At 40.2% G+C, this 24,441-nt stretch overlaps 1 protein-coding gene and 1 pseudogene across 3 annotated transcripts in view; one reads left to right on the forward strand and one right to left on the reverse strand.

The window, feature by feature from the left end:
- SLC25A21 (solute carrier family 25 member 21) overlaps positions 1–24,441 on the reverse strand; it is a 496,967-nt gene that overhangs the window by 129,725 nt on the left and 342,801 nt on the right. For all 3 annotated transcript variants that reach the window (XM_053672523.1, XM_053672522.1, XM_037164763.2), the window contains one exon: positions 5,859–5,942. In XM_053672523.1, coding sequence (XP_053528498.1) covers positions 5,859–5,942 — 84 coding nt within the window. The remainder of the gene's footprint in view (positions 1–5,858; positions 5,943–24,441) is intronic.
- The window catches only part of LOC119063443 (calponin-2-like), a 48,012-nt pseudogene continuing 29,970 nt past the window's right edge, over positions 6,400–24,441 (forward strand).

Raw genomic sequence — 24,441 nt, forward strand, 5'->3', positions numbered from 1 at the left:
GGGTTGACAAACTATCTCTTTAATGAAAGTACAAAGAAAAAGAATCTCAGAACCAGTAAAAGATTTTGGACCCAGGTGGATTAGCTACTGTCTTTTGGAAATGTGAATTCTTCGCAGAGAGGTGAGGAACTACATCTCCAACAACTACCACTTTGCATTCTCACCGAGGGAACTGCGGTATCTGCACAGATTGTGTGCCTTACCAGAGCTTAATGTTTTCAAACAAGAGAAAAAGACCAGCTTTCAAAACCTTTAACTTGAGGGAGGTAGGAAAAACCAGGAGGTATGAATTCTCCTAAATATGCTAAAGGTCAAGTTGACTAGCTCTATCCTTGCAGACTGCAGACCAAACTGGCCTCTGTGAACATCTTTGAAAGCAGAGTGTACTTAGTCTAAAAGCTAAAAGAGAAAATCTAAAGGAACCGCTTTTACTAGGAAAAAAAATTCAACACGGTATGTGTTAAAAGTTTTTCTTTTCTTTTTTAACCTAAGGCAATGAAATGCTCTTACTCTATATCAAAAATAACAGGCAGCTTTTTTCTTTTCCAAATATTTCCATCTCTAAGAGTGGAGTATTCTGGCTTTTGGCTAACAGCATGTCCAGATCTGAAGGCAGCACAGAAAGAATGCCAATTTGCTATAGAAGCAATTATACGTCCAGTCTAGGAAAAGGCCAATTTTACTATGCAAGGACCACACATACTGTATGTTTGTTACATTACTTGATATCAAAGCAGAAACATCAAATTCCTCCTAAAACACACATGAAATGAAGAGCCTGCCTAAGGAAGCCCCACAGCCAGCTCAGAGATCCGTTACAGCTCACAGAGCTTGGCTTCGCCGACACTGCTGTTTTAATGCAAAGGGACGCGTGTACAGATTACATAACACACTATGGCTTCTTTATGTATGTTTTGGGTAAAATGAACATGCTTTGATCCTAATTGTTATAAAACAGGTACAGTACTGATGTATAGCACTTAAGTATCACATCACTCTCGTAATAGCAAGAACTTGCCAATCCTAGTTGCTAGGTGAGCTCAAAATTTTTAATCAGGTGTCCAGATCATTATTGTAACTTCAGGAAGAATTATCATCTCTGTTTCATTTTGCTTCATCATGATGTTGTTGTGATGACATTCATTCATTTGTTCAGCCCACACTTACTGAGTATCTCTAGTCAGTGCCAAAGACAGGCCTCAGGAGGACAGGGCTAAATGAGACACGGCCCTTAGGGAAATACGCACTTGGGGTGAGAGAGGGGAGACAGAAAATGAGCACAATAAATCAGGGTGATGCATACTATATTCTATATAGCATATGCATGTATAGAAAGAAAGACTCATAAAGAAAGCATGTGGCAGATGGTCAGACAGGGTGAAACGTGAAGGCACCCTGGAGGGAACAGCAGTTGTTGCGTGTGTGGATTAGGAGGTTGGTCCTCCAGGGACAGGGAACAGCACACAAAGCCACAAGGGGGTCAGAGCCCAGGGGCCGAAACGTCTGCCATTCCTAAAGCAGGTCTGTGTATCGGACATGAGCCTGGAGAAGAGGGTCGGCTGTATTAGAAGGGTTCTGCACACCATCGTATTTCTCAAAATACTCTAAAGATAAAATAACAAAAACAGTATGATTCTGGCTTAGAAATGGTAATTAATGAGGCAGAACAGGAAATGGAGAAACAAAATAGAAAAATTAGATGATGTACGTGAAAGTTTAATATGTAAAAAAACTAGCATTTTCATTTAGTGTGTAAAGGATGAATTTTCAACAAGTGGTATTTGGACAATTGACTAACCAATGAAAATAAAACTAAATTCCTATCTATCATACTGCACATAGAAAAATTCTTATATGAATTAAAGATTTAAATGTGAAAAGTATCAGAAGAAAATGTTTGTAATCTTTTTAAATGTGACATAAAGATCAGATATTACAAAGGAAAATAGACATATAATCATAAAATCACAATCTTTAAAAGATACAGACTTCTGAAAGGTGTAAGACACTATAGTTGTAAGACAGATGATGAGTTAGGAAAAATATTTGCATCCTATGTAAGAGTCAAAATATTAGCACCTATAACAAACAAACTCCTACAAATCAATTTAAAAAAAATTTAACCTAAGAAAAAATAGGCAAAGGACACAAGCAATTCATAAAAGAAATGATACTTTACAATATAAAAGTATGCTGAATTCCAGTTACATAAAAGGAATGTAACATTGGGAAATTATAACCCACTACACCATGCTTTTGACATTGTTTCTGTAAGTGCTGACTCTGCCTAGTAGCTTGTAGATAAATAGCATGTTTGTATAAGAATCCTAGGAACTAACTTCAAAAGGTACAAACTCTGACCTCCAGGCATCCCAGCTCCGGGAGATTTGCTGGCCTTCAACTGTGGAGCCAGGATGATGTAAAGTCAGGATGATTAAACCAGGATGGCACATGTCACACCATCACTTGACTTACAGGAATGGACAGAGTGGGTCTGCACCTCATAACCTCCCCCCTTCATCTCTTTGTTCTGTTCCCCTCTTGCTCCTCATAAAAACCTCAGCCTCCACTGAGATGGGGAGATGCTGGGCTTTGAGACGTGAGTCCTCCATCTCCTCAGAGAGATGGGCTTAGACACGAGTGCCCACCTTCCAGGTGCTGGCACCTGAATAAACCACTTAAACCATTATCACCTGCCTCTCAAGCATTGGCTTTGGCAGCAGTGGGCAGCAGGACTTGCATTTAGTCACAGGAATAATATAACATAATTTTATTTTTCACCCATTAGATTGTAAACAATTATAATCTAATAATAATATAGATTATATTTTGGTGACATACACCAAATGACAGTCGATAATGTCCAGTGTTTGAGAGGTTGTGAAAAATGAGAACTCTCAAATACTAAGGGTATAAAATCATTACATGCTTTTTGGAAGATCATTGGTAACATCTAATCCTGTAAACCCATAGCTTCATTTTATAGAAATATATATATATATGTACACAAACATGCAAAACTAGTATAAGAATACTTATTGCACTGCTCTTTATAGTAGTGAAAATCTGAAAACAATCGATTGGTCCACAAAAAGGATTAATTTAATAAATTACAGCAGGTAGATAAATAAATTACCATGCTGTCGTAATGTAAAGATGTCCACCATATATATTTAACTAAAATGAACACTTTTGCAGAACAGTATCCACAATCTAATCTGTCAAGAGGCATGGTGACCACCGCAGTCAGGAGCATGGGCTTCAGGGTCCAGCAGAACCAGACTTGAGTCCCAGCTCCACTACTTACACCGGACATGTGGACATGGCTGACTCCTCTGAGCCTTGGTTTCCTCACCCGTCCACCTGGAATGGATCCTAACAGAACTTACCTCGCAGAGTAATAAGGAGAATTCCTAGTACATAGTCAGGCTAAATATACTTACTAGTTATTATTATCACTGTTATCATTTTTGTATAATTATTTTCAACCAATTCTCTTATGAAAACAACTTTAACCAAAAGGCAAATACCACATCCATTGGAAGATCATGCTGGATGAAGTCTTCAACTGAATCTATACATCAGAGATCATTTTAGCTTATAAAATCAAAATATTCTACTGACTTGTTCATCAAATAGGATGAGGAATTTGGCAGACCAATATCTGATATAGATCAGTTCATAAACCACAATGCGAACAGGAAATGTGAACAGGGAACACATTCAGGCAAAAGCATTAAGAATTAAAGTAAAGAACTGTCACGGACTTCCGCCAAGATGGAGACGTAGGTGGAGGAACCACCTTGCCTCTGTGCACAACCAAATCTAAGAACTATTTTTAACAACAGTCACAACCAAGCCACACGGAAAATCGACAATACGGAGTCCAAAGGACATCTAAATACTCAGCTAAACCTGTACGAGGAGCGAAGCCAGCAGCGGACCAGGTTAGCAAAAAAAAAAAAAAAAAAAAAATTCCCGGGTGGTGCGCGGTGCGCAGACAAGCAGCGGAAGGCACTGAAAGGCACTGATCGCAAGCAAGCTAGCTACGGGAGCGGGAGCGCACAGGGAAGAGGTGCCGCGGATCGGTCCGAGAAACCAGTGAGAAGGGAAGCCGGCGCGGGGCAGCAGGCTCGCACAATTCCTATCGGATAAACAAGTCCAAGGCATGTGGTGTGACTGGACGGGCTGGGCTAGCGGAGAGGACCGCCATTGCTCCCTCTCTGACCACGCCCACACACACAGCATCACAAACCAGCGACCTGGGTCGCCCCGTCCTGGTAAACAACTAAGGCTTCGCTCCGCTCACTTAACAGCACGAATAGACCAAAAATGGCTCTAGGACAACTCAGAGCCCCAGAACCGATAGATCTAAGCGATGAAGAAATAGCCAGTCTCTCAGATGCACAGTTCAAAACACTGGTTATCAGGATCCTTACAGAACTGGTTGATTTTAGTCACAAATTAGAGAAACATATGGAAGCTAAACTAATTGAAATGAATGGTAATACAAAGGAAACCAATAGTAATGGAAAGAAAATTGGGACTCAAATCAAGGGAGTGGACCAGAAGGAAGAAAAAAATGATCAAACAGAAAAGAATGAAGAAATAAGAATTCAGAAAAATGAGGAAAAGCTTAGGAACCTCCAGGACATCTTTAAACGTTCCAACATCCGAATTATAGGGGTACCAGAAGGGGGAAAGGCACAACCACCAGTGGAAAACTTATTTGAACAAATAATAAAGGAGAATTTCCCCAAGCTGGCAAAGGAAATAGACTTCCAAGAAATCCAGGAAGCTCAGAGAGTCCCAAAGAAGTGGGACCCAAGAAGGAACACACCAAGGCACATCATCATTACATTAGCCAAGATTAAAATGAAGGAGAGAATCCTAGAAGCAGCAAGAGCTAAGGGGACAGTCACCTACAAAGGAGTTCCCATCAGACTGTCAGCTGATTTCTCAAAAGAGACCTTACAGGCAAGAAGGGGCTGGAAAGAGGTATTCCAAGTCATGAAAACCAAAGATCTACAACCAAGATTGCTCTACCCAGCAAAGTTTTCATTTAGAATGGAAGGACAGATAAAGTGCTTCTCAGATAAGACCAAATTCAAGGAGTTCATCATCACCAAGCCCTTATCATATGAAATGTTAAAGGGACTTACCTAAGAAAAAGAAGATAAAAAAGATGAACAGTGAAAGGACAGCAAACTCACAGTTAGTAACAACCACACCTAAAACAAAAGCAAACTAAGAGGACAGCTAGATCAGGAGCAGAACCATAGAAATGAAGATCTCATGGAGGGTTAGCAACAGGGGAGTGGGAGGAGGAGAAGGGGGGAGAAGGTACAGAAAATAAGTAGCGTAGACAGTAGATAGAAAATAGATAGGGGGGAAGGTAAGAATAGCAGGGGAAATACAGAATCTAAAGAATTTGAGACACGTGTTCATGAACTAAAGGGGGAAATGGTGGGGGAGGGGTATGCAGGGTGGAGGGGAATGGAGGGGGGGAATAGAGCAAATGTAATGGCATAATCAATAAAAAAAGTTAAAAAAAAAAAGAACTGTCACATTTCCTTAGTCCTAGTTTTTGCACACTTTAAAAAGTCTTCATGGAACAAATTAGAAATTTTCCTCTAGTCATCAAACTGATCATTGATATATTTTTATGGTATATTCATTGTATACATATTAATTTTTATCATATTGTCAAGAACAACATAGAAAAGTAGGAAGGCACCTCATATTTTCCCTAATAAAACTAGGAAAATATCCCATTCAAAATGAGAAAATGTGTCATACAGTAACATATTTAAATGCCTATAACAACACTGAATCTATATATGAAGAACCATACATACCCTTCTCTTCGGAAAATTGTTCGAAAGCTGTCTCCTAAGCTTTTGTAACTGTTTGGATCAGTTGAACATCTCTGAATTTGGAACCTAGAAACAAAATCAAACAAAAAAATCCAAATTAAGGACTTTGTCAACTGGTTTTCTCATTTTTCAAAGTCTGAGGAAACCCAGCTTTTACGGATTAATCCAAAATATTCTTTTTTTGCTATAGATTTTATTGATTTATTTTTATATAGCCTTTACCTTATTTTTGTAACCTCTAAAATTATATTTCTCTGAACTTTAATAGAAACCGCAGAAAGAGTTTTTTTGACATCTGTTTCTCAGCCAGACAGATGCACCCTGAGGCATTTATGCTTTTTTGCTTTTGTGAAAAGCATACACAGACGTCATAGACTGTGTTAATGTAGAATTCAGAAATCTGAAGATGCGTATGAAACAAAGCTCTATTTTTATCATAACTAGTGCTCCTTGATGGCAATTTAATACAAAGGGTTAATGAAATACAGAGCAGCTGATAGGGCCGCTTCCACCCTGACTGTGAATGTGGCATCATTCTGGCAGACAGGAGCCCGTGTTTAGGGCAGGGGTCGGCGCGGTGCTGGGATACCCCTCACTCTCACTACTTCAGGACGCGGACCTGGCCATCGTGGGCAGCTCAGGCTACCGGGGCCTCTCCAGAAGTACAGCGCTCTACAGACAGTGGGTGGCCGATGCAAGTGTGTCCCAGCCTAGAACGCTAAATTCTGCTCTCTTCTGTTTGGGTATGGTCACGGGTCTCAGAACTCTAAACTTCAAAATATGGAAGTTTTCAGTATGAGGGTCTTACCTTCATTTTGTATTCTACCCTGGGGTTTGTTTCAAAAGAGATTTATGGCAGGTGTTTTCATTTCCCGCCACCCCAGCTGTTCTCTGTTCTGGAGTTTCTTTAGTCGGCCTACTCTTTGTGCTTAACTTCCTCATTACAATTCTGAATTAAGGCTTGTACCCCTTCTGTACTTTCCTCCACAATTTTACCAAGCATTTTTTTAAAAAGAATTCTCAAAAGCATCTCTAATATTGTCTACTTTGAGATGTTTTTCTCCAACTGTTGGATTTATGATAGGAACACAGTCTCTAAGAGTGATTTATTTTGTAGTTCTAGACCCCAGGGAATTATGCTGAGAACTGACACATATATCACAGAAAAGAGTGAATAATTTACTCTGATTGAAGCGGTTGGGCGTATGAATGAAATAAGTACAGAGTAAGAGTGGAAAAGGGAGGCTGGCTTACGTTTGATTTTGTGAAGTGGAGAGCTGTCGTGCTGATTGGATGGATTAAAATGAGAGTATAGAGGGCAGAATGTGAGAGCAATCCAACAGTCCGGGTGAAGATAATGATGTCAGAACATGAATGGTGGCAACAAAAATGTAATGAGAGGGATGTATTTGTTTGGTAATCCCTTTTTTAATAAATAGGTTTTTAAAAAACGATGCATTCAATATGAGCCGCTCTCGATCCTCTTCAGTCCAGCAAGTAATATTCCACAGCCCTAGATGGGCTACTATTGTCAACATCAAAACTGTCATAGACATTCATCTTCATAATGGTTTTGCTTATCAAACTTGTAGTTCTATTAGCATGGTCAGTTTTAGAAGGTTAGTTTCTAGGCAAGAACAATACCTCTGAAGTTTAAATTTCATGGAGCTTATCCAAAGATACTGGACCAGGTCAGCTAACTCATTTAAACTAGTCTCGATTCAAAGGTGCACTTAGTGAGTGTATCATCACTAGCCCAGAAGATGCAGTAAGCAGTTCTGTTGAGATCCCAGAAAGCGATCTGATGGTCAGGTAGATGGAGCATGTTTCATATGTCTGGATTACAGCATAGAGTTGAGATAACAGAATCTCTATTTCTTCATTTGCTATTTGTAATCCATATTTATTGCTGAGTTTGAAACATTTTTTTTAATGTCTAGCTGGGAAGTCCAAGATTCTTCTCTAACTGTTCTCTTTTAAGAAAATAACTTAAAATAATTTTACAAATTATAAAAGCATTATATGCTTATAGCCCTGGCTGGTGTAGCTCAGTGTATTGAGCGCGGGCCTGGGAACCAAACAACCACGGTTTGATTCCCAGTCAGGGCACATGCCTGGGTTGCAGGCCAGTTTCCAGCAGGGGACACACAAGAGGCAACCACACATTGATGTTTCTCTCCCTCTCTTCTTCCCTTCCCCTCTGAAGATAAATAAATGAAATCTTTAAAAATTAATTAAAGCATTATATGCTTATAGATTTTTCTCATAATAGCTACAATAACTTTCACTAAGTTCATTTACCTGTTAAATTCCTTTCTAGATACTTTTCGTCTAAATTACCATGTATTTTAAAAATATTTGCCATTGGAAATAAGATGTCGCAAGTTTCACAAAAACCTAGGACATTGTCTGTTAAGAAACTCAATAAATAAATAAATGAGAAAAAGTAATAACAATATAAGGGAAAATAGCCAGAAATGCCACGGGGCATCAGCAGCACATCGCCCAGGTGTTCACCGGAGGGAGCAGTCACCGCTTCCTGCGGAGGACTGGGCAGGGTTTCAGGAAGAAGGGATTTGAGCTGGCCCGGTGCGGTTCAGAGATGCAAGAGAGTGAGCCCGGAGGAGGCATTTCAGGGGGGAAAGGAGAGAAACAAAGTCTAGTGAGGAAGACATCCTTTCAGGAGACATGAGGGGAAAAATCCCCCCCCCCAGGGCAGCCACCTGAGCCTCCTTCTGGATGGGTGCCACAGCCCTCCACTGGTGCCATCCAGTTGCTCAGGGTGGGTGCAGACCTGAGAAGGTCCAGGGGGTATTTGTGAGATAAAAGTCGAAGCCCGACATAGGTCATTTGACTTTTTCCTGTTCCTCAGTGGAGTACCTCAGGGAACTCCTCATAGCCATCTGTCAGTTACTGTACATGACTCTGGTCCTACCAGGGGCTGTGAAAGTGCCAGCAGAGGGTCTGAAGCAAGTGCTATTCAATGCCCGGAAATTTTCCTGCCAGGGCTAGAGACATCAGCTTTGTCTATGATGTCCACAGGCTCGGGTAAGGTGGGTCTTCTGTCAGCTTAAGCTTTATCTAACCTGGCCATTGGATGTCTAGGCACTCCACTCACTAGTCACAATCTCTTTCTATTTTCAGAATCCAACTGATGGCATTCCCAACCCACTATTTATTAAGTTGACAAGAGTTCTTGAACATTTACTATGTATTAAGCACTCTACTACTTGAGGTATTACACAGAAGTAAGACATAATCCTGCCCTTTAGTTGCTTACAGTTAGGTACAAATAGATGATCACTACATGCAAGGAACAGTTTAGGAACAGCATCTCAGAGCATCAGATGCTAGCCAATGAGTTTTACTTATACTGAATGAACACTGGTATCATTCTTATTGGCAATGATCTCATATCTATGTGTGGACCGTGGCTGACAGAAAATGGGACAATGTAGGGACACTGGAGGGAAGAGGGAAATAAGAGGGATATCTCTGGGCTAAATATCTGTGATTAAACTTTACCCACCCACGTCAGAAGAGGCCACAAAGACGGCCAGTGGAATCTTTGAGGAGCATTCCATTCAGAAGCTGACTGCCTGATGAGTGATGCTATGTTAATTACAAACAGGAGTGGCAACATCAAAATAGCATTACATGAGGAGAGTCCACAACTGCCTTGTCAAGCAATGCAAGGGGATGAGCTGGCATGGTAAATACTACTTCCTCAGTAAGGCCTCCCCACCATCCTTTACTGCTAAAGCAGCTGGAGGTCCCATTAAACAGGCCAAGGCAAGAACAGCTGTCTCTTCTATGGCACATCGCACATACTGCGTGTCTACACTTTGCAGACAGAGTACATGCAGTATTTCGTTCCAGTTCACGTGACTTATTCTGATCACAGAGTTATCAGTTCTTCTAAAGAATCTGTTTTAAGTTGATATAATTACAGTGCATTTTGGTCAATCATGTAAAACAGCAATTTCCTTCTTCCTCTCCACTACATTTTAGCAACTTAAAAGGTTTCTCTCTTGGATTGAAGTTTTACATCAGCATTTTCCAAGCTACATTCTGTGCTAACAAATTCTCTCTATGCTTGAGGAGACAATTTTCCACTTACGTAATTCAACTCTTTGTAAAATTATGGGAATACAAAGGCAAAGCCGTACAACTCTTGATTGTACTGAGAAGAAAAGGTTGGACCCTTCCAGTGTTCCAATAAAAGCAGCTTAGACAGAGATCTGGAATCTCTGTCTGAGTAACTTCTTTTATGAGAAGGAAAATGTCCTGCCAAACTGGAAAATTGGACAATGAAATATAACACTTGAGAAATATTCAGTGCCTAACATCCGGTCAAAACAAAACACAAGGGAATAGAGTGTGGCTCAAACCCTCACCCCGCTGCCCAGGAGCGGGCCATCGCGTCAGCCGTGATGCCAAGGGACAGAGCGCTGTACACCTTCCAGAGGGATGGGACTGCCCTTTGGGGGCAAGGAAGGACTGCTTCACAGTCACAAAGCCAAAGAATGACCTCATTCACGAAAATAATTTTCTCTACCCTGGTCAAGAAGCACGACTGCGGCATTTCCCACTGACCTCACTTTGTCAGTGACGCCCAGTTTTAAACTAGTCTGCTGCCGACTCTCGGCACAGTCAGCAATGTCACTTTAAATGTTCAGCTCATCAGAGCACTTCTTAAGATATGGCCGTAAGAAAGACATGTCTGTAAGGCCTAAGATGTCATTGCTGCCTTCAAAGCCATAGGATGAGGTTGCTTGAAAATTCCAAAATTACAGAGTAATTTTGTAATCTATCATCTTCTTTAAAAATACTTATGTTTAATGGAGTCTGTTCTTGGGAGAAATGGTTTTAGGACCTACGTGTGCACACACACACGCGCAATTTATATATTTGTATGAAGTGCAGCAATTGGGTTGCAAAAATCAGATTAGGGTGGGTGATGAGATTTGTCCCGAAGCTATATTTGCATAGTGTGCACTCTGCTTTTTACTTAGATCATATGACTTTTTTGTGGTGCTTTAGGGTAGGAAACTGATGGATATTTGGGGGGTGGGAATGGGGTGGGGTAAAAGCCAGTCCAAGCCATCCCTTTGACACTGTCACTAATCTCAAGCAAAGCAGTAAAATAGGTGAAATTTATTTGTAGCATCATTTCTGGATCATTTTCCAGTTCCATAGTATTTTTGTACCCTGTCCTACCTTCCTCAATTCAACCTTGCACTCAGAAAAGCACTCAGGTCAATCATTTACCCTCCTTATGGTTTTTAATTTGATACACTGTTTCTCAGGAGCTGTCCTTGTTAAAGGGAATTCAGCTATCAAAGACGAGGTAGGAAGATCTGGTTTTGTTTAGGGTGGGGATGCAGGGGACCTTTACTACCAAGACAGTTCTAAATGGCACTGTTTTTTTTTTCTGAGTGGAATTTTATGTTATCATAATGCACTGGGATTCATAAAAATAACACCTTTGTGTCAATGGAGGTGAGGAGGCGGGAAGGGCAACCCCCACTAGGAGCCGCCAGCTCCAACTCCAACGTGGCCACCAATTGACAGTAAACACTGGTGAGATCTGTCGTGGAATCTCGACCCTCGCCCTTCTCCTTGCTGTAAAAAGGGACAGCAGATGTTAGAGGACACTGTGATTTTGAAAGGACAGTGACACACAGACTTAATATTTGAGTTTGTTAGCCAGAAGAGAGAAGAGATTTCACTTTTGTTTTGTAAAGCCCCCAACTCCACATTTAATGGGAGTGGAGGCTGCTAATAAAAATTGTGCACTGATAATAAGTGGCGATGAGCCTAATGAAACTCCCTGCAGAGATCTCTGTAAATGCGATATGAACAAAGATTATTAGTAATTACTGGAATGTTACATGTGCTCCTTAACAAACACTTAAGAAACCCACTAATGAATCAGAGATTAGCAGACTAAAGGTTTGCAATTACAGAATGCATTAAAAGTATAACTGTAGCAAGATTAAATAAAGATTTTAATTCACTGTAATTATCCTATCTTACCAAATAAGACGCTACTCCTAAGAAACATGTTTGTTTTCTTGCTGGTTGATTGAGCATAGCCAAAGTCAGACCAAACATGCAAAGACACGTCTAAGGGTTTGAAATTTAGGTGTACACACCTACCCCACACGCTTTGGGGAAAGTCTTCAGAAAGCTCATCTTTAGAAAAATTCCCACCATGTTGATTTGTTTCCTGAACTCTGAAAAGTCACCAGGGAGGCTTCCCCAGAAGAAGCAGCCCCGGTTCCCACAAAAGGCTGGCCCCCGGACTGACGGGGAACTGGGCCGCTGCCCCGCCCTCCCTGCAGACAGCCCACGTCAGATGGTGCGGAGACCAGGCTGATGGCTTTGGAGATGATTCTGCCAGGTTTTTTTTTTTTTTAAGCCAGTGCTGAAAGGAAAGATTTGCTTCTAACGTTTCTCTATGTCTGTAGTTTTATAATTCCAATTTTAAGTGCCTGGTGAATGCGAATGGTAATTAGAAGAAAGTTAGCTATGGGTTTTTGTTTTACTTCAGACTATAATGCTAATCCACAGAACAGTGCCTTAGCAACAGGGAGCACGAGAGTGCCCACGGCACCTGAGGGGAGCAGTCCGCAGTTCCAGACACAGATGTCTGTCCCGACACTCCCCGAGGTCCCCATCTGCAGAAGGGGCAAGTGAAGAGTTTGGGGAACCCAAATGTGAATAAACCACAGACCTTATTACCTTGGAGAAGAGAACAAACAGGTGGGCGGCAGGGACATGTTTGTAAATAATTATAAACTAAGGCAGAATACAAATATTAAATAGAGATTCTAGGACTCGGTTCACCTGTGCTTTAAGCATTGCCTTTGCGGGCTGGGTTCACAGCCTGGCATCAATTAACACCGTAAAACAATGCTAACAGATCCGCAGTGTCTCGGGTTTGGCTCTGCCTCAGCAGCAATCACCGGCTGAAGTGATTTCACAAGCTGTACTCATGCATATTTGTCTGTTTATCAAATTATTCTAAAAATTCAGGGAAAAGAAATATACTTTCCCTGACTCTTGCTTAGTCATCTACTATGAGAGTCTCTTTATAAAAGAAGTAGAAACCTGGACCTGGTTAAAAAAAGAGAGAGAGAGAGAGATGTCCTTTGCCTGTTTAAAGTGTGAATGTCTTCACTAGGGGCAGGTAGGGCCTGGTGGGCTGGGAATGCGTTGGCTGAGGGTTTATGATACTGTAAAGAAGACCAATAAATTGCTCTATGTGATTATAAAACAGTTTATAATTTGAAGAAATGTGTAACCTGGAGTGCTCAGTCAGCCTAGATAATTACTACAGATAAAGCAACAACATCTTGGCAAGGGCACAGAAGCAAGGGAAATCCGTGCCGTGTAATTTTGAACACGTTTTTGAACAAAGCCTCAAAAATATTATCTCTCTGAAATATCAGATCAACTTGGATAGTCTGATTATAATGTAAGTAATTTCCTGTGATCCTAGACACATCTAATTACAGTCTCATTTCACAAGTCAAGGAGATTTAAAGTCTGCTATTCTGTGACTGTACAGTTTACAATTTATACTTTAACAGTACACTTACATATCCCATAAATGGTTCATCATTTTGCCAACCACGAATTTTGTTACAAGAAATAATTACCCGATGATTGTGATGAAATACAGCTAGCTTTGTGCAGTTTCCACAATTATAAGACATATGGTATTTTTAGTATTTAGAATCTGCATGAGATTGGAAAAAGAATCACGATAAGAGAGTTTATTCTACCATCTAGCTGTCTATAGTCCTATGGGATAATAACCGAGTGTACTAACAATATAATTCTAAAAATTATTTTAATGACAATATGCTAGTTAAGAAGTCAGAGGCAAATGATCATCAGAGATTACAACCTAAAGCTAATCATGATAAACCACAAGTAATAACAGGCTAATTGACATAGCTGTATAATTAATATACTCTGAGCATAAACTGGTCTCAGTTAAACAAAAGCTTCACTAGCGTGACTTTCAGACATTTTCCTTTGTAAGATTCATGTCACATTATAAAGCTACGCTTAGTATTAGATGATAGTGCTGCTGCTCTTTGAATATACATGTACAAATTATATATATATATATATATATATATATAAGTTTATATTTAATGTCAACAAATGACCTCACACCCAGGTGTACCCATCTATATTTTCCCAAGTGCGCCAAGAAATAAACTGGCCGTTACATGGTTAGTTAGCGTGAAACCAACTTGTATGTGGGAATGAGGGAAAGGTAGCTCACAGACTGGAAATGACACCCACCATCATTCTAGACAGTGAGGATGGAGAGATCTACATCAACTTCGTCACGACCAGTGTCAAAGTTTTCCCACATTCCCCAAATAATTATGGTTTTAAAAAAACTTGACTCTACATAAGAAAGGGAAAAGTTAGCACTATCCTCTCCCTCTCTAATCCTCCCCACCCAGGTCCCTGGCTGGCAGCACTCACGGACAGCACCTGCCATCCGGCAGCAGAGAACACGACACCACTCTTAGCTGTTCCGCATCCCCTCATTGCTCCAGAGGAGACTGCAGTTTCTTGCCCCCATAAAAGATTTTCAGAACAGGGAGTTAGAAAGCAGTCAAATCTAGCAGAACCCTCTCACTGGCCCTGGGAACTGAGCCACTTCATAGATAGCAATTATGCACTAGAGACCATAAGTCAGAGTCCCAGTGAGGGAGCTGCCGGAGAATATAGTCTCTGGAGACCTAATGTACAAGTCTATTTTATTTTAATTAATTAAACATGCCTATATTATGGTTTATTTAGCACTGATAAGGAAGGATACTTGTTAATGTCAAAGAGTGAAAGATTAAAAGAGTGAGTTGTTTCTTTGCATTTGTAAGCATAAACACTTATACTAGAAAAAATTGGGGGCACAGAGATAAATAAACTTGGCTGGTAAGGAAGAAAACGTGCTGTTTATCACAGTGGAGGAAAATTTCAAGGAATGTTTTTTTCTTTATTTCAAGATTGACCTCATATGTTACCAAGATTTGGATGAACTATTATCAGTTTCAAATGTGGACACAGTTTTCAAAAGCCTTTCATAGGTGGGCAGAACCCCCAAATGACAAAGGAATAGTAATTATCCTGCTTAGCTGTATATCACCTTTAACTTTGAGAGCATTTTTACACATATGATCTCATCTCTGCTTGCCCCTTAAGTTTCACAGTTCCTTATATTTATGTGGTTAAAATCACTGGGAACAGAAAAACAGAAAGTATCAAATTGGAGCTAGAGAGGCATCAGATTAGAGGGAATAATAGGTTTACGGAAGTCTCTCAGCTGTACTATAAATTTGCCTCTCTAGTTCAGTGAATGGCGGATAAAGTTCGTTCAATGAACGCAGGCTTTTTCACTTGTCAAAAAGGGAGTAAGGTTACTTGCGCATCAGACATGTACCTTCGAGGTTTATCTCTAGAACTCTAAAGAAATGAGCCCTGAATTAACTGTGCTGGGGCGAGCCAGGTCTCAGAAATGCACGAGTCATGTATGTTTCATTTGATTCCTCACTGTGAGGGGCATAGACGGTGGAAAGAGAGAGATCTCTTCATGCGGAGGCGGGATGGACGGCTTCACAGAATTTCAATGGTGTCTTATTCAAAGAGCAAAAGACATCATGTGATTCCTTTCAGCTCTCTCATTGTGGGCAACTGGTTTGATAAACTCTGGACCTCCAAACTGTCTTTCGATATTTATCTAGCTCCTGTTCTATGAGGTTTATTTATTTCCAAATGGTTAAGCACCTACTGTGTGACTGGCAAACACCCTCAAGGCCAATATCAACTAATGAGCTTTAGAACTTTCTCTCCCCTTCTCCCCCTCTTTCCCACCCTCCCTCCTTTTTTTCCCCTCAACTAAATGTTTTGATAATGAATATTCCATTATGTCATGAACCCACAAGAGCCCCAGTGGAAGGATGTGTTTTCCTTATTATAAGCAAATAACATGCTAAAAATAATTAAAAATCACTCAGAACACAGGCGACCAAAGAGATACATGAATTATTCCCACCCAGAAGCAGGCTTAACTTGTCTACAGAACTCGTACAGAAAACTAGGCTTCACCAATTAACTAAATGTTTAAATAAAAATAACAAATATTTTTGGCAGAATCACAGATGGGTATTTTGGCAGACAGCAAAGCAACTACAAGACAGTTCGAGTCATTTAATTTTATAAAACACTGACCTTATTCCAACTAGCAGCTTTTACACAAATGTAACTTTGCATTTTTAAACCTAAAAAAAATAATTAGCTTAAAAAGAACTCTGTTCTACGAATTAAGATGTAGATATTTGGATGTCTTGGTGAAGCTAGGTTTCCTAAAATCTTAAAAACTAAAAAATAAGGCATTCATTTGAAACGAGACCCAGGTAAGTAACTGATAGTGACTACATGAGATTTAAAGCTCTCCCTTCAAACTTCTGCTGGGGCGAAGCAACCCTGCACACTCTCATTCAATTAATCATCAAGTGGAGGTTAAATTTCAACCTTTGGAGATGTAGGCCCTCCCTTCACAGGTAAAACTTTATCACTGAGTATAAAAGAGCAGACAGTGTTCCGAAACAGTGAGATGTGCGGAGTTCCAGCCAGCTAACATTTGTTGAGTGCCTACTCTGCAGGGGGCCCCTAGGCTTTAAACTTTGCTTCTCTAAGACATCAACCATTTTACTCAAGTCTGTGTTCTAACAGGGGTCAAAACAGGTAGCATCGAAGCATTAATACCAGGCAAGTCTTCCCAGATTTGTCATATTCTTGTTTGCCTCCTTAAATAGCACACAGGGAACCCAGCATAAAATCTTTGTAGTGCCCGAGGCTGGTGGGCACCGTCTGAGAAAGGGAGTTAGTGTTGCAGAGTGATCCCCTCAGGCCTCACAAGGCTTGGGCGGGCCAGTCCATACTTTAATGGCCTCACAGTGCTTTGCTGGTGTTTTGTTTTCTCTGTAGAGTTTTTTCCTACATGCCCCTAAGCCATTCTCCCTGCTCCCCTCACTCCCTCCCACTCTTCCTCCCATTCCTCCTATGACTTGTAATTTGTTTCTTAAAACCAGCAGTGAACTAAGGACCAGATAACCCAGCTTGATCAAGGCTCTTAGTGAGGGAGGGCCTCAGGGAACATACTATGAGTGTGAACCTCAGTGCCTGGCCTTTGCAACATCTATTCTGGCTGTTCAGAGACCTTTTATGCACGCGCGCGTGTCTGGACCAGGGAGTTGAGCTTCTGACATAAGCAGCCTCTGGCTGAGATTGAGCCTTCCCTGAGAAAGAGCTGTTCTGACAGAAGGGAAGAGGCGGACAGCCTCCACTTTGCTCAGACCCCAGGCTCTGCGGTCAGGCTCAGGTAGAGCTCCCCAGGCAGGGCGGGTCCCCTTCCTGGTCTCACTTCCAGGGCTTCATAAAGAGTCCGGCTGCGGCTCCTGGAGCCCCACTGCAGCGAATTTATAACCTGAGAGTGAGGATGATGATGCAAGCACAGCTGACCCCCCCTTCCCCATTTTGTCCCATTTGTTTTGTGCATTCCACTTCTGTTTGCTCCCCGTGTTTTGTGTGTGTGTGTTTGTTTTCCACTTCTTCCCTTTGGACTGTGTGGTGTCTGCTATTTAGATTCTCATAGATGCATGTTTAGTTTGAAAATTTGAGAAAAATATGAAAATGACTTTTGAGAAAGCTACATATTTTCGGAATTCTGACTAAATCACTGTGGGTTTTTTTGTTGGTTCTGGTAGGATCGTAGTATCCCTTTTGGGGAGAGGAGGAGAGAGAGAAACAGCATCACAAAGGATCCCACTTCCCAGTAAAAGTACTTTCGGAACTGCTTAGCCCACTCCTACTCACGTGTGTTAGGTCAGGCTTTGGCAGAAATCAAGAACAGCTGTGTTTCCATACTTTGAATTGTCTCTTAAAAATCTTCATATAATTTATAGAATTGTTGGCACATATTTTCTAAATATTTGATTCACTTGAATGTAGACAAGTGAATTTTTCCTTTTTGTAAAAAAAAGGAAATGGGTGAAATGAGTATTTCAATGGTTTAGCCATCATATTCATGACTTTAAACATGCAATGCCAAGAGAACTTTCTGCAATTAAGGTTGGTTCAAATAGACATTTTAAAAACAATATTACTTCTGTCAGATTGAGTTTCAACTATCAAGATAATTAAAAAGCTATCCAATTTCTGAAATTTTTTATGGCTTAAGAAAAACAATTAACCATGGGTAAACAAGTATACAATTAAAGGTACCAGACTTTCAGATAAAATAAGATAAAGAAAAATTTCTTTAAAATCCCATGTATGAATATTCTAGAAACATGTATTATTTTGCAACATTGCACTACCTACCCTAATGGAGCATGGCTGCACCAAGGGCTTTGGTTGCTAGAACTGATATGGCTCAAGGTAACACACATTGGAGGGAGGGATGGGGCTATTAGAGAGACCACGTGTGACCAGGAGGTGTAATGAGGTCTCCTGGGACCTGGGACTGGGACAGGAGAAATCCATCAGGGGCTGTGGTGGAAGCTATAAGCTGTCCATCTAAAGTCTCCTTTTCCACTGTGTGAAGGTGATGCTGGGAGGTACCTACACAGCCAGGTAGTGAGTAGATCTCCAGCTCCCTGTACATACAGGTATAGATAAAATTCGTTCCTTTCAACGGAATCTAACTGAAGTGATATATGTCACTTCTAGACTGAGACTTTTAAGAACTGAGTAAGGATTCTTCATTCTCTCTCCTGTTCCACATGCAAGACGTAATTTGCAAGATGTATTTTATATCACAACTAGCTACAGCTAACATCAAGTCCGCATCACCTGCAAGAAGGAAGCTTTAGTGGCTGCAGAGCCACCCTGAGGAAAACTTCCTACAACCTGGTACTCCTCACATTGGACTATTACATAAGTATATTTTATTGGGGTAAACCACTGAAATTTAGGGGTTTATTTGTTACTGCAGCTAGATTTGCCTTAACTGATCCAAGAATCAGCAATCTCCCTCTCTCTCTGCATTCTCTTGTGAGACCAGCTCCTTCTGTTCCTCATGCTTCCTGCTCCCCCACAGCACTGACTTCGATAGAACAACAGGCCTTGGTGTTATATGACACAAACCCAGTGTCCACCATTTACGCCTTTCTGCCACCACAGGTGCCAAATATCTTTCATTTGCTCTCCTGGATTCACTCTCTACCCTCTTCTACCCTGTTCACTGCCCTGGGAAGGATCTGAATGGATTACATCAAGAGACTCCTATGTTCTATGCCTTCCAGTTAGATTTGGTCATGAAAAAGCCCTGGCAGGTGACCGGAGGAAGGGAGGAAAATGAGTTCGTGGTATTTATTTGTCCGGTTCCTTCCTGTGAGGCTTCCTCAGGCTTGTCTCTGTCAACAGACGTTCACTGCTCCTCTTAAGGAGCCCTGTCTTCATGACCTTCAGCTCTCAAGTTTTGGTAACCTTTCCCTTCACACGTGCATGGAGCTTAGAGGTAGTGACAGCTTCGCCTCCTGCTTGGTAGTCCAGGATCCTGAGTTCTTCCTTCTGACTTCCTTACACCCCCTGCCCATACCAGCCTTTGTAATAAATTAGCCACTTATACACCCTCTTCAAATTATCCTAATTTGAGAGGTCACCTGTTTTCTGTAGATTTTTTCACTGCAAAACTGTATCACAGTTAAAGTTCTCCAGGGAGGCAGCTGTCTCCCACTGGCTCCCTTCGCCTCATCCAGGGGCTGGCGTTACCACACAACGTGGCCGTTACGCCCTTTGCTTCGGCCCAGGCTGTGAGTGACAGCAATTTACACAGAAGGAGGAAGCTTGCAGCCACCTCAAACCAGGTCTACCAAAATGTTCCCTTCATTTTTTCTGGGAAAGTTTCCCTTCTTTTCACTCCTCCACATCTCTGTGGTTGCCACCATCCGCTCTTGTGTTTTTACCCCTGGTGGTTTGCTTCACCGCTGAGAGAGAATGTTATTGCTTTTACAGGATTGTGCCTCGTACCCAGTGCATGATTCTACTATACCACTTAGAACCCAAGTCTTTACATTTAGAAGCAGAAATGTTTGTACAAACAGAAGAGAGAAAAGGTATAAATAAACACAGACTCATGTTTTTGCAACGTTATTTCTTCAGGGGTAAACACCTTTGTGCCAACCTGGATATGCCAAGGTTATGTCATATAGCATTTGCATTCAAAGGGCTAATAGCAATTTTCTCTTTCACATTTATTTTGCATTATTCTTTCTACTGCCGTTAGTTCCCAACAAAAAGATGCTATATAAGCACCCAAATGAATAAAAAATTATTACTATACCAAACATCTCACCACTTCCACTCGGAGTGAGCAAAAAGTGTCCCACACCTGGAGGGCCAGGGAGTTTTGGTCACCTGTCTGCCTCAAGGCATTGTAAGATGGTCTGTGTGAACACCCAGGTACAGGATTCCAACATTTTATTTTTAAGCATATTGTTTTCTCTAAATATTTTATCCTGGTATACTAGTAAGACTTTGGTGGTAACGGTGGATCCTTTTTACTTATTTCAGAAAGAAGGGAACTAGAAAACACATTCCTCTGCTAGGAGAAGACAAAAATCAGAGAAAAAAAACATATTTTCACTCTATTTACTTTTAAAATTTTATACTTTATATAAGTTGTAATGAGCTTAAGATTGAAAAAGTTATTTTCCAAATCAACATACTCTTTTTTTAACTTTAATATTAAAATATCACTTTAGTTTTTATTAAATTTATTGGGGTGGCATTGTTTAATGGGATCATATAGATTTCAAGTATACATTTCTATGATACATGATCTGTATTTTACACACAATGCAACATACAATTTAACATATTCTGAAGGAATATCACCACCGCCCTTCACCATACGTAGGAAACCCAGGCCAACACCTCCTCAATATCCCTCATCACCAATTTCATGACATGGAGCTCATGCAAAAGCTGGGATCAGACAGCCTCCCCCTCCCCCCACCACACTGCCTCTGCCAGGCCTCCCGGCCCACAGACGTGTGCAGCCAAAGCCAGGGGAGTAGGTGTGCTTAGAAGTCAGTATGGCACAAAAGTAATTTATTTACACTGATTTCTAGAGGGTCTGTAGAGAGTGATTTATCTTTAGTTGATCATATTTCTTCTAAATAATAACTACATACAAAAAGACTGTTAATATAGCACTAGAGGTTTGTGTAAATCCACAAAGGCTTAATACTGCAGGGTCCAACATGGTAGTCACCAGTCACAGGTGGACACTGAGCAGTAGAAATGTGGCTAGAGCAACTGAGGAAGTCAAGTTATTTAAATGAATTTAGATTTAATTTAAAAGCTAAAAAAGTGTAAAACCTTTTCCATTAAACCTAACTTCATCATTTTGCTAGGACTAAAATGAATTTTAACCATTGCTTTCCATAAAAAAAGTATTTTTTTACAATAGGAAATATATATATGTATGTATATACATACTTATTTAATTGTTGTTCAAGTACAGTTTTCTGTCTTTTACTCCCATCCCAGCCCAACCCCCCCAGTGCTCCCCACCTCCCTCCCATTTCCACCCCCCTTAGTTGTTGTCCATGTGTCATTTATATTTATTCCTGTAAATCCTTCCCCTTTTCCCCTGAAATTCCCTCCCCTCTCCCCTCTGGTCGCTGTCCCCCTGTTCTCTATTTCAGTGTCTTTGTTTTTATTTTGCTTGCTTGTTTGTTTTATTGTTTAGCTTCCTGTTAAAGGTGAGATCATATGGTATTTGTCTTTCACTGCCTGGCTTATTTCACTCAGCATAAGGCTTTCCAGTTCCATCCATGTTGTTGCAAAGGGTAGGAGCTCCTTCTTTCTCTCTGCTGCATAGAACTCCATTGTGTATATATACCATAGTTTTTTGATACGTTCATTTACTAACAGGCACCTAGGTTGCTTCCAACACTTGGCTAGTGTAAATTGTGCTGCTATGAACATTGGGATGCATAGGTTCTTTTAGATTGGTGTTTCAGGGTTCTAAGGATATAATTATAGCAGTGGAATTGCTGAGTCAAAAGGCAGATCCATTTTTAGTTTTCTGAGAAAATTCCATGCTGTTTTTTATAGTGGTTGTACCAGTCCACAATCTCACCAACAATGAACTAGGGTCCCCTTTTCTCCACAACCCCTCCAACACTTGTTGTTTGTTGCTTTGTTTATGATGGCCATTCTGACTGGTATAAAGTGGTATCTCATTGTGGTTTTAATTTGCATCTCTCTGATAGCTAGCAATATTGAGCATCTTTTCCTGTGTCTCTGGATCCTCTGTATGTCCTCCTTGGAGAAATGTCTGTTCAAGTTCTTTGCCCACTTTTTAATTGGGTTGCTTGTCTTCTCAGAGTGGAGTCATGTAAGTTCCTTGTATATTTTGGAGATTAAACCCTTGTCTGAGGTATCATTGGCCAATAGGTTTTCCCATACAATTGGTTCTCTTTTTATTTTAATACAGTTTTCTTTAGCCATGCAGAAGCTTTTTATTTTCATGAGATCCCATTTGTTTATTCTTTCCTTCATCTCTCTTGCTCTAGGGGACATACAGTAAAAATGTTGCTGCATGAAATATCTGAGATTTTCCTGCCTATGTTCTCCTCTAGGACTTTAATGGTGCCATGGCTTATATTTAAGTCTTTTATCCACTTTGAATTTATTTTGGTGCATGGTGTAAGTTGGTGCTCAAGTTTCATTTTTCTGCACATAGCTGTCCAGTTCTCCCAATACCATTTGTTGAAGAGGCTATTTTTACTCCATTTTATGTTTCTGCCTCCTTTGTCAAATACTAATTGACCATAGAGACTTGGGTTTATTTCTGGGCTCTGTTCTGTTCCATTGGTCTATGTGCCTGTTTTTATGCCAGTACCAGGCTGTTTTGATGTCAGTGGCCTTGTATTACAGTTTGATATCAGGTATTGTGATCCCACCTGCTTTGTTCTTCTTTCTCAAAATTGCAGCTGCTACTTGGGGTCATTTATGGTTCCATATGAATTTTTAAAGTGTTTGTTCTATGTCTATAAAATATGTGATTGGTACTTTAATAGGTATTTCATTGAACATGTAAATTGGTTTGGGTAGTATGGACATTTTAATGACGTTAATTCTTCCAATCCATGAACACAATATATGTTTGCATTTGTTTGTGTCTTCATTGATTTCTTTCTTCAGTGTTGTGTAGTTTTCTGCATACAGGTCTCTTACCTCCTTGGTTAGGTTTATTCCTAGGTATTTTATTTTTCTTTTTGCTATATTGAATATGATTTTTTCCTTGATTTCTGCTTCTGCTGTTTCATTGTTGGTATACAAAAATGCCTTTGATCTCTGGATATTGACTTTGTATCCCACTGTTTTGCCAAATTCATTTATTAGGTCAAGCAGTTTTTGGGTAGAGTCTATAGGATTTTCTATGTACACTACCATGTCATCTGCAAACAGTGACAGTTTTGTTTCCTCCTTTCTGATTTGGATGCCTTTTATTTCCTTTTCTTGTCTGATTGCTGTGGCTAAAATTTCCAATACTATATTGAATAGAAATGGTGAAAGTGGACAATCTTGTCATGTTCGTGATGTCAGTGAGCATTTTTAGTTTTTGCTCATTGAGTGTGATGTTGGCTGTAGGTCTCTCATATATGGACTTTATTATATTGAGGAATGCTCCCTCTATTCTCACTTTGCTGAGTGTTTTTTTTTATCATAAATGGATGCTGTACCTTATCAAATGCTTTTTCCGCATCTATTGATATGATAATGTGATATTTGTCTTTGCTTTTGTTTATGTGATATATTACATTTACTGATTTGCAAATATTGAACTATCCTTGCATCCCTGGAATGAATCCCACATGGTGTATGATCTTTTTAATGTATTGTTGGATGCAGTTTGCCAGTATTTTGTTGAGGATTTTAATGTCTATGTTCATCAGCGATATTGGCCTGAAGTTTTCTTTCTTTGTTGTGTCTTTATCTGGTTTGGGGATTAGGATGATGCTGGCTTCATTAAAACAGTTTGGGAGTCTTCCATCATTTTGGATTTTTTGAAATAGTCTGTGAAGGATAGGGGTTAGCTATTTCTTAAACGCTTTGGAGAGTGATCCTGTGTAACCATCTGGTTCATCTGGTGTGTCAGGAGTTTTTTGATTGCTGCTTCAATTTCATCTGCTGTTATTGGTCTATTCAGGCTTTCTGCTTCTTTTTCATTGAGTTTTGGAAGATTATATTTTTCTAGAAATTTGTCCATTTCACTTAAGTTTTCAAATGTCTTGGCATACAGTTCTTCATAGTAATTTTTTACCATCCTTTGTATTTCTGTGGTGTCAGTTGTAATCTTTCCTCTTTCATTTCTGATTGTGTTTATTTGGGTTTTCTCTCTTTTTTTCTTGATGAGCCTGCTTAAAGGCTTGTCTATTTTATCTTTTTAAAAAAACCAGCTCCTGGATTCATTGATCCTTAGAATTGTGCTTTTAGTCTCCATGTCTTTAATTCT

Source organism: Artibeus jamaicensis, unplaced genomic scaffold, assembly GCF_021234435.1.
Source record: "Artibeus jamaicensis isolate MK-2021 breed Jamaican fruit bat unplaced genomic scaffold, CSHL_Jam_final contig_760, whole genome shotgun sequence".
Lineage (NCBI taxonomy): Eukaryota > Metazoa > Chordata > Mammalia > Chiroptera > Phyllostomidae > Artibeus > Artibeus jamaicensis.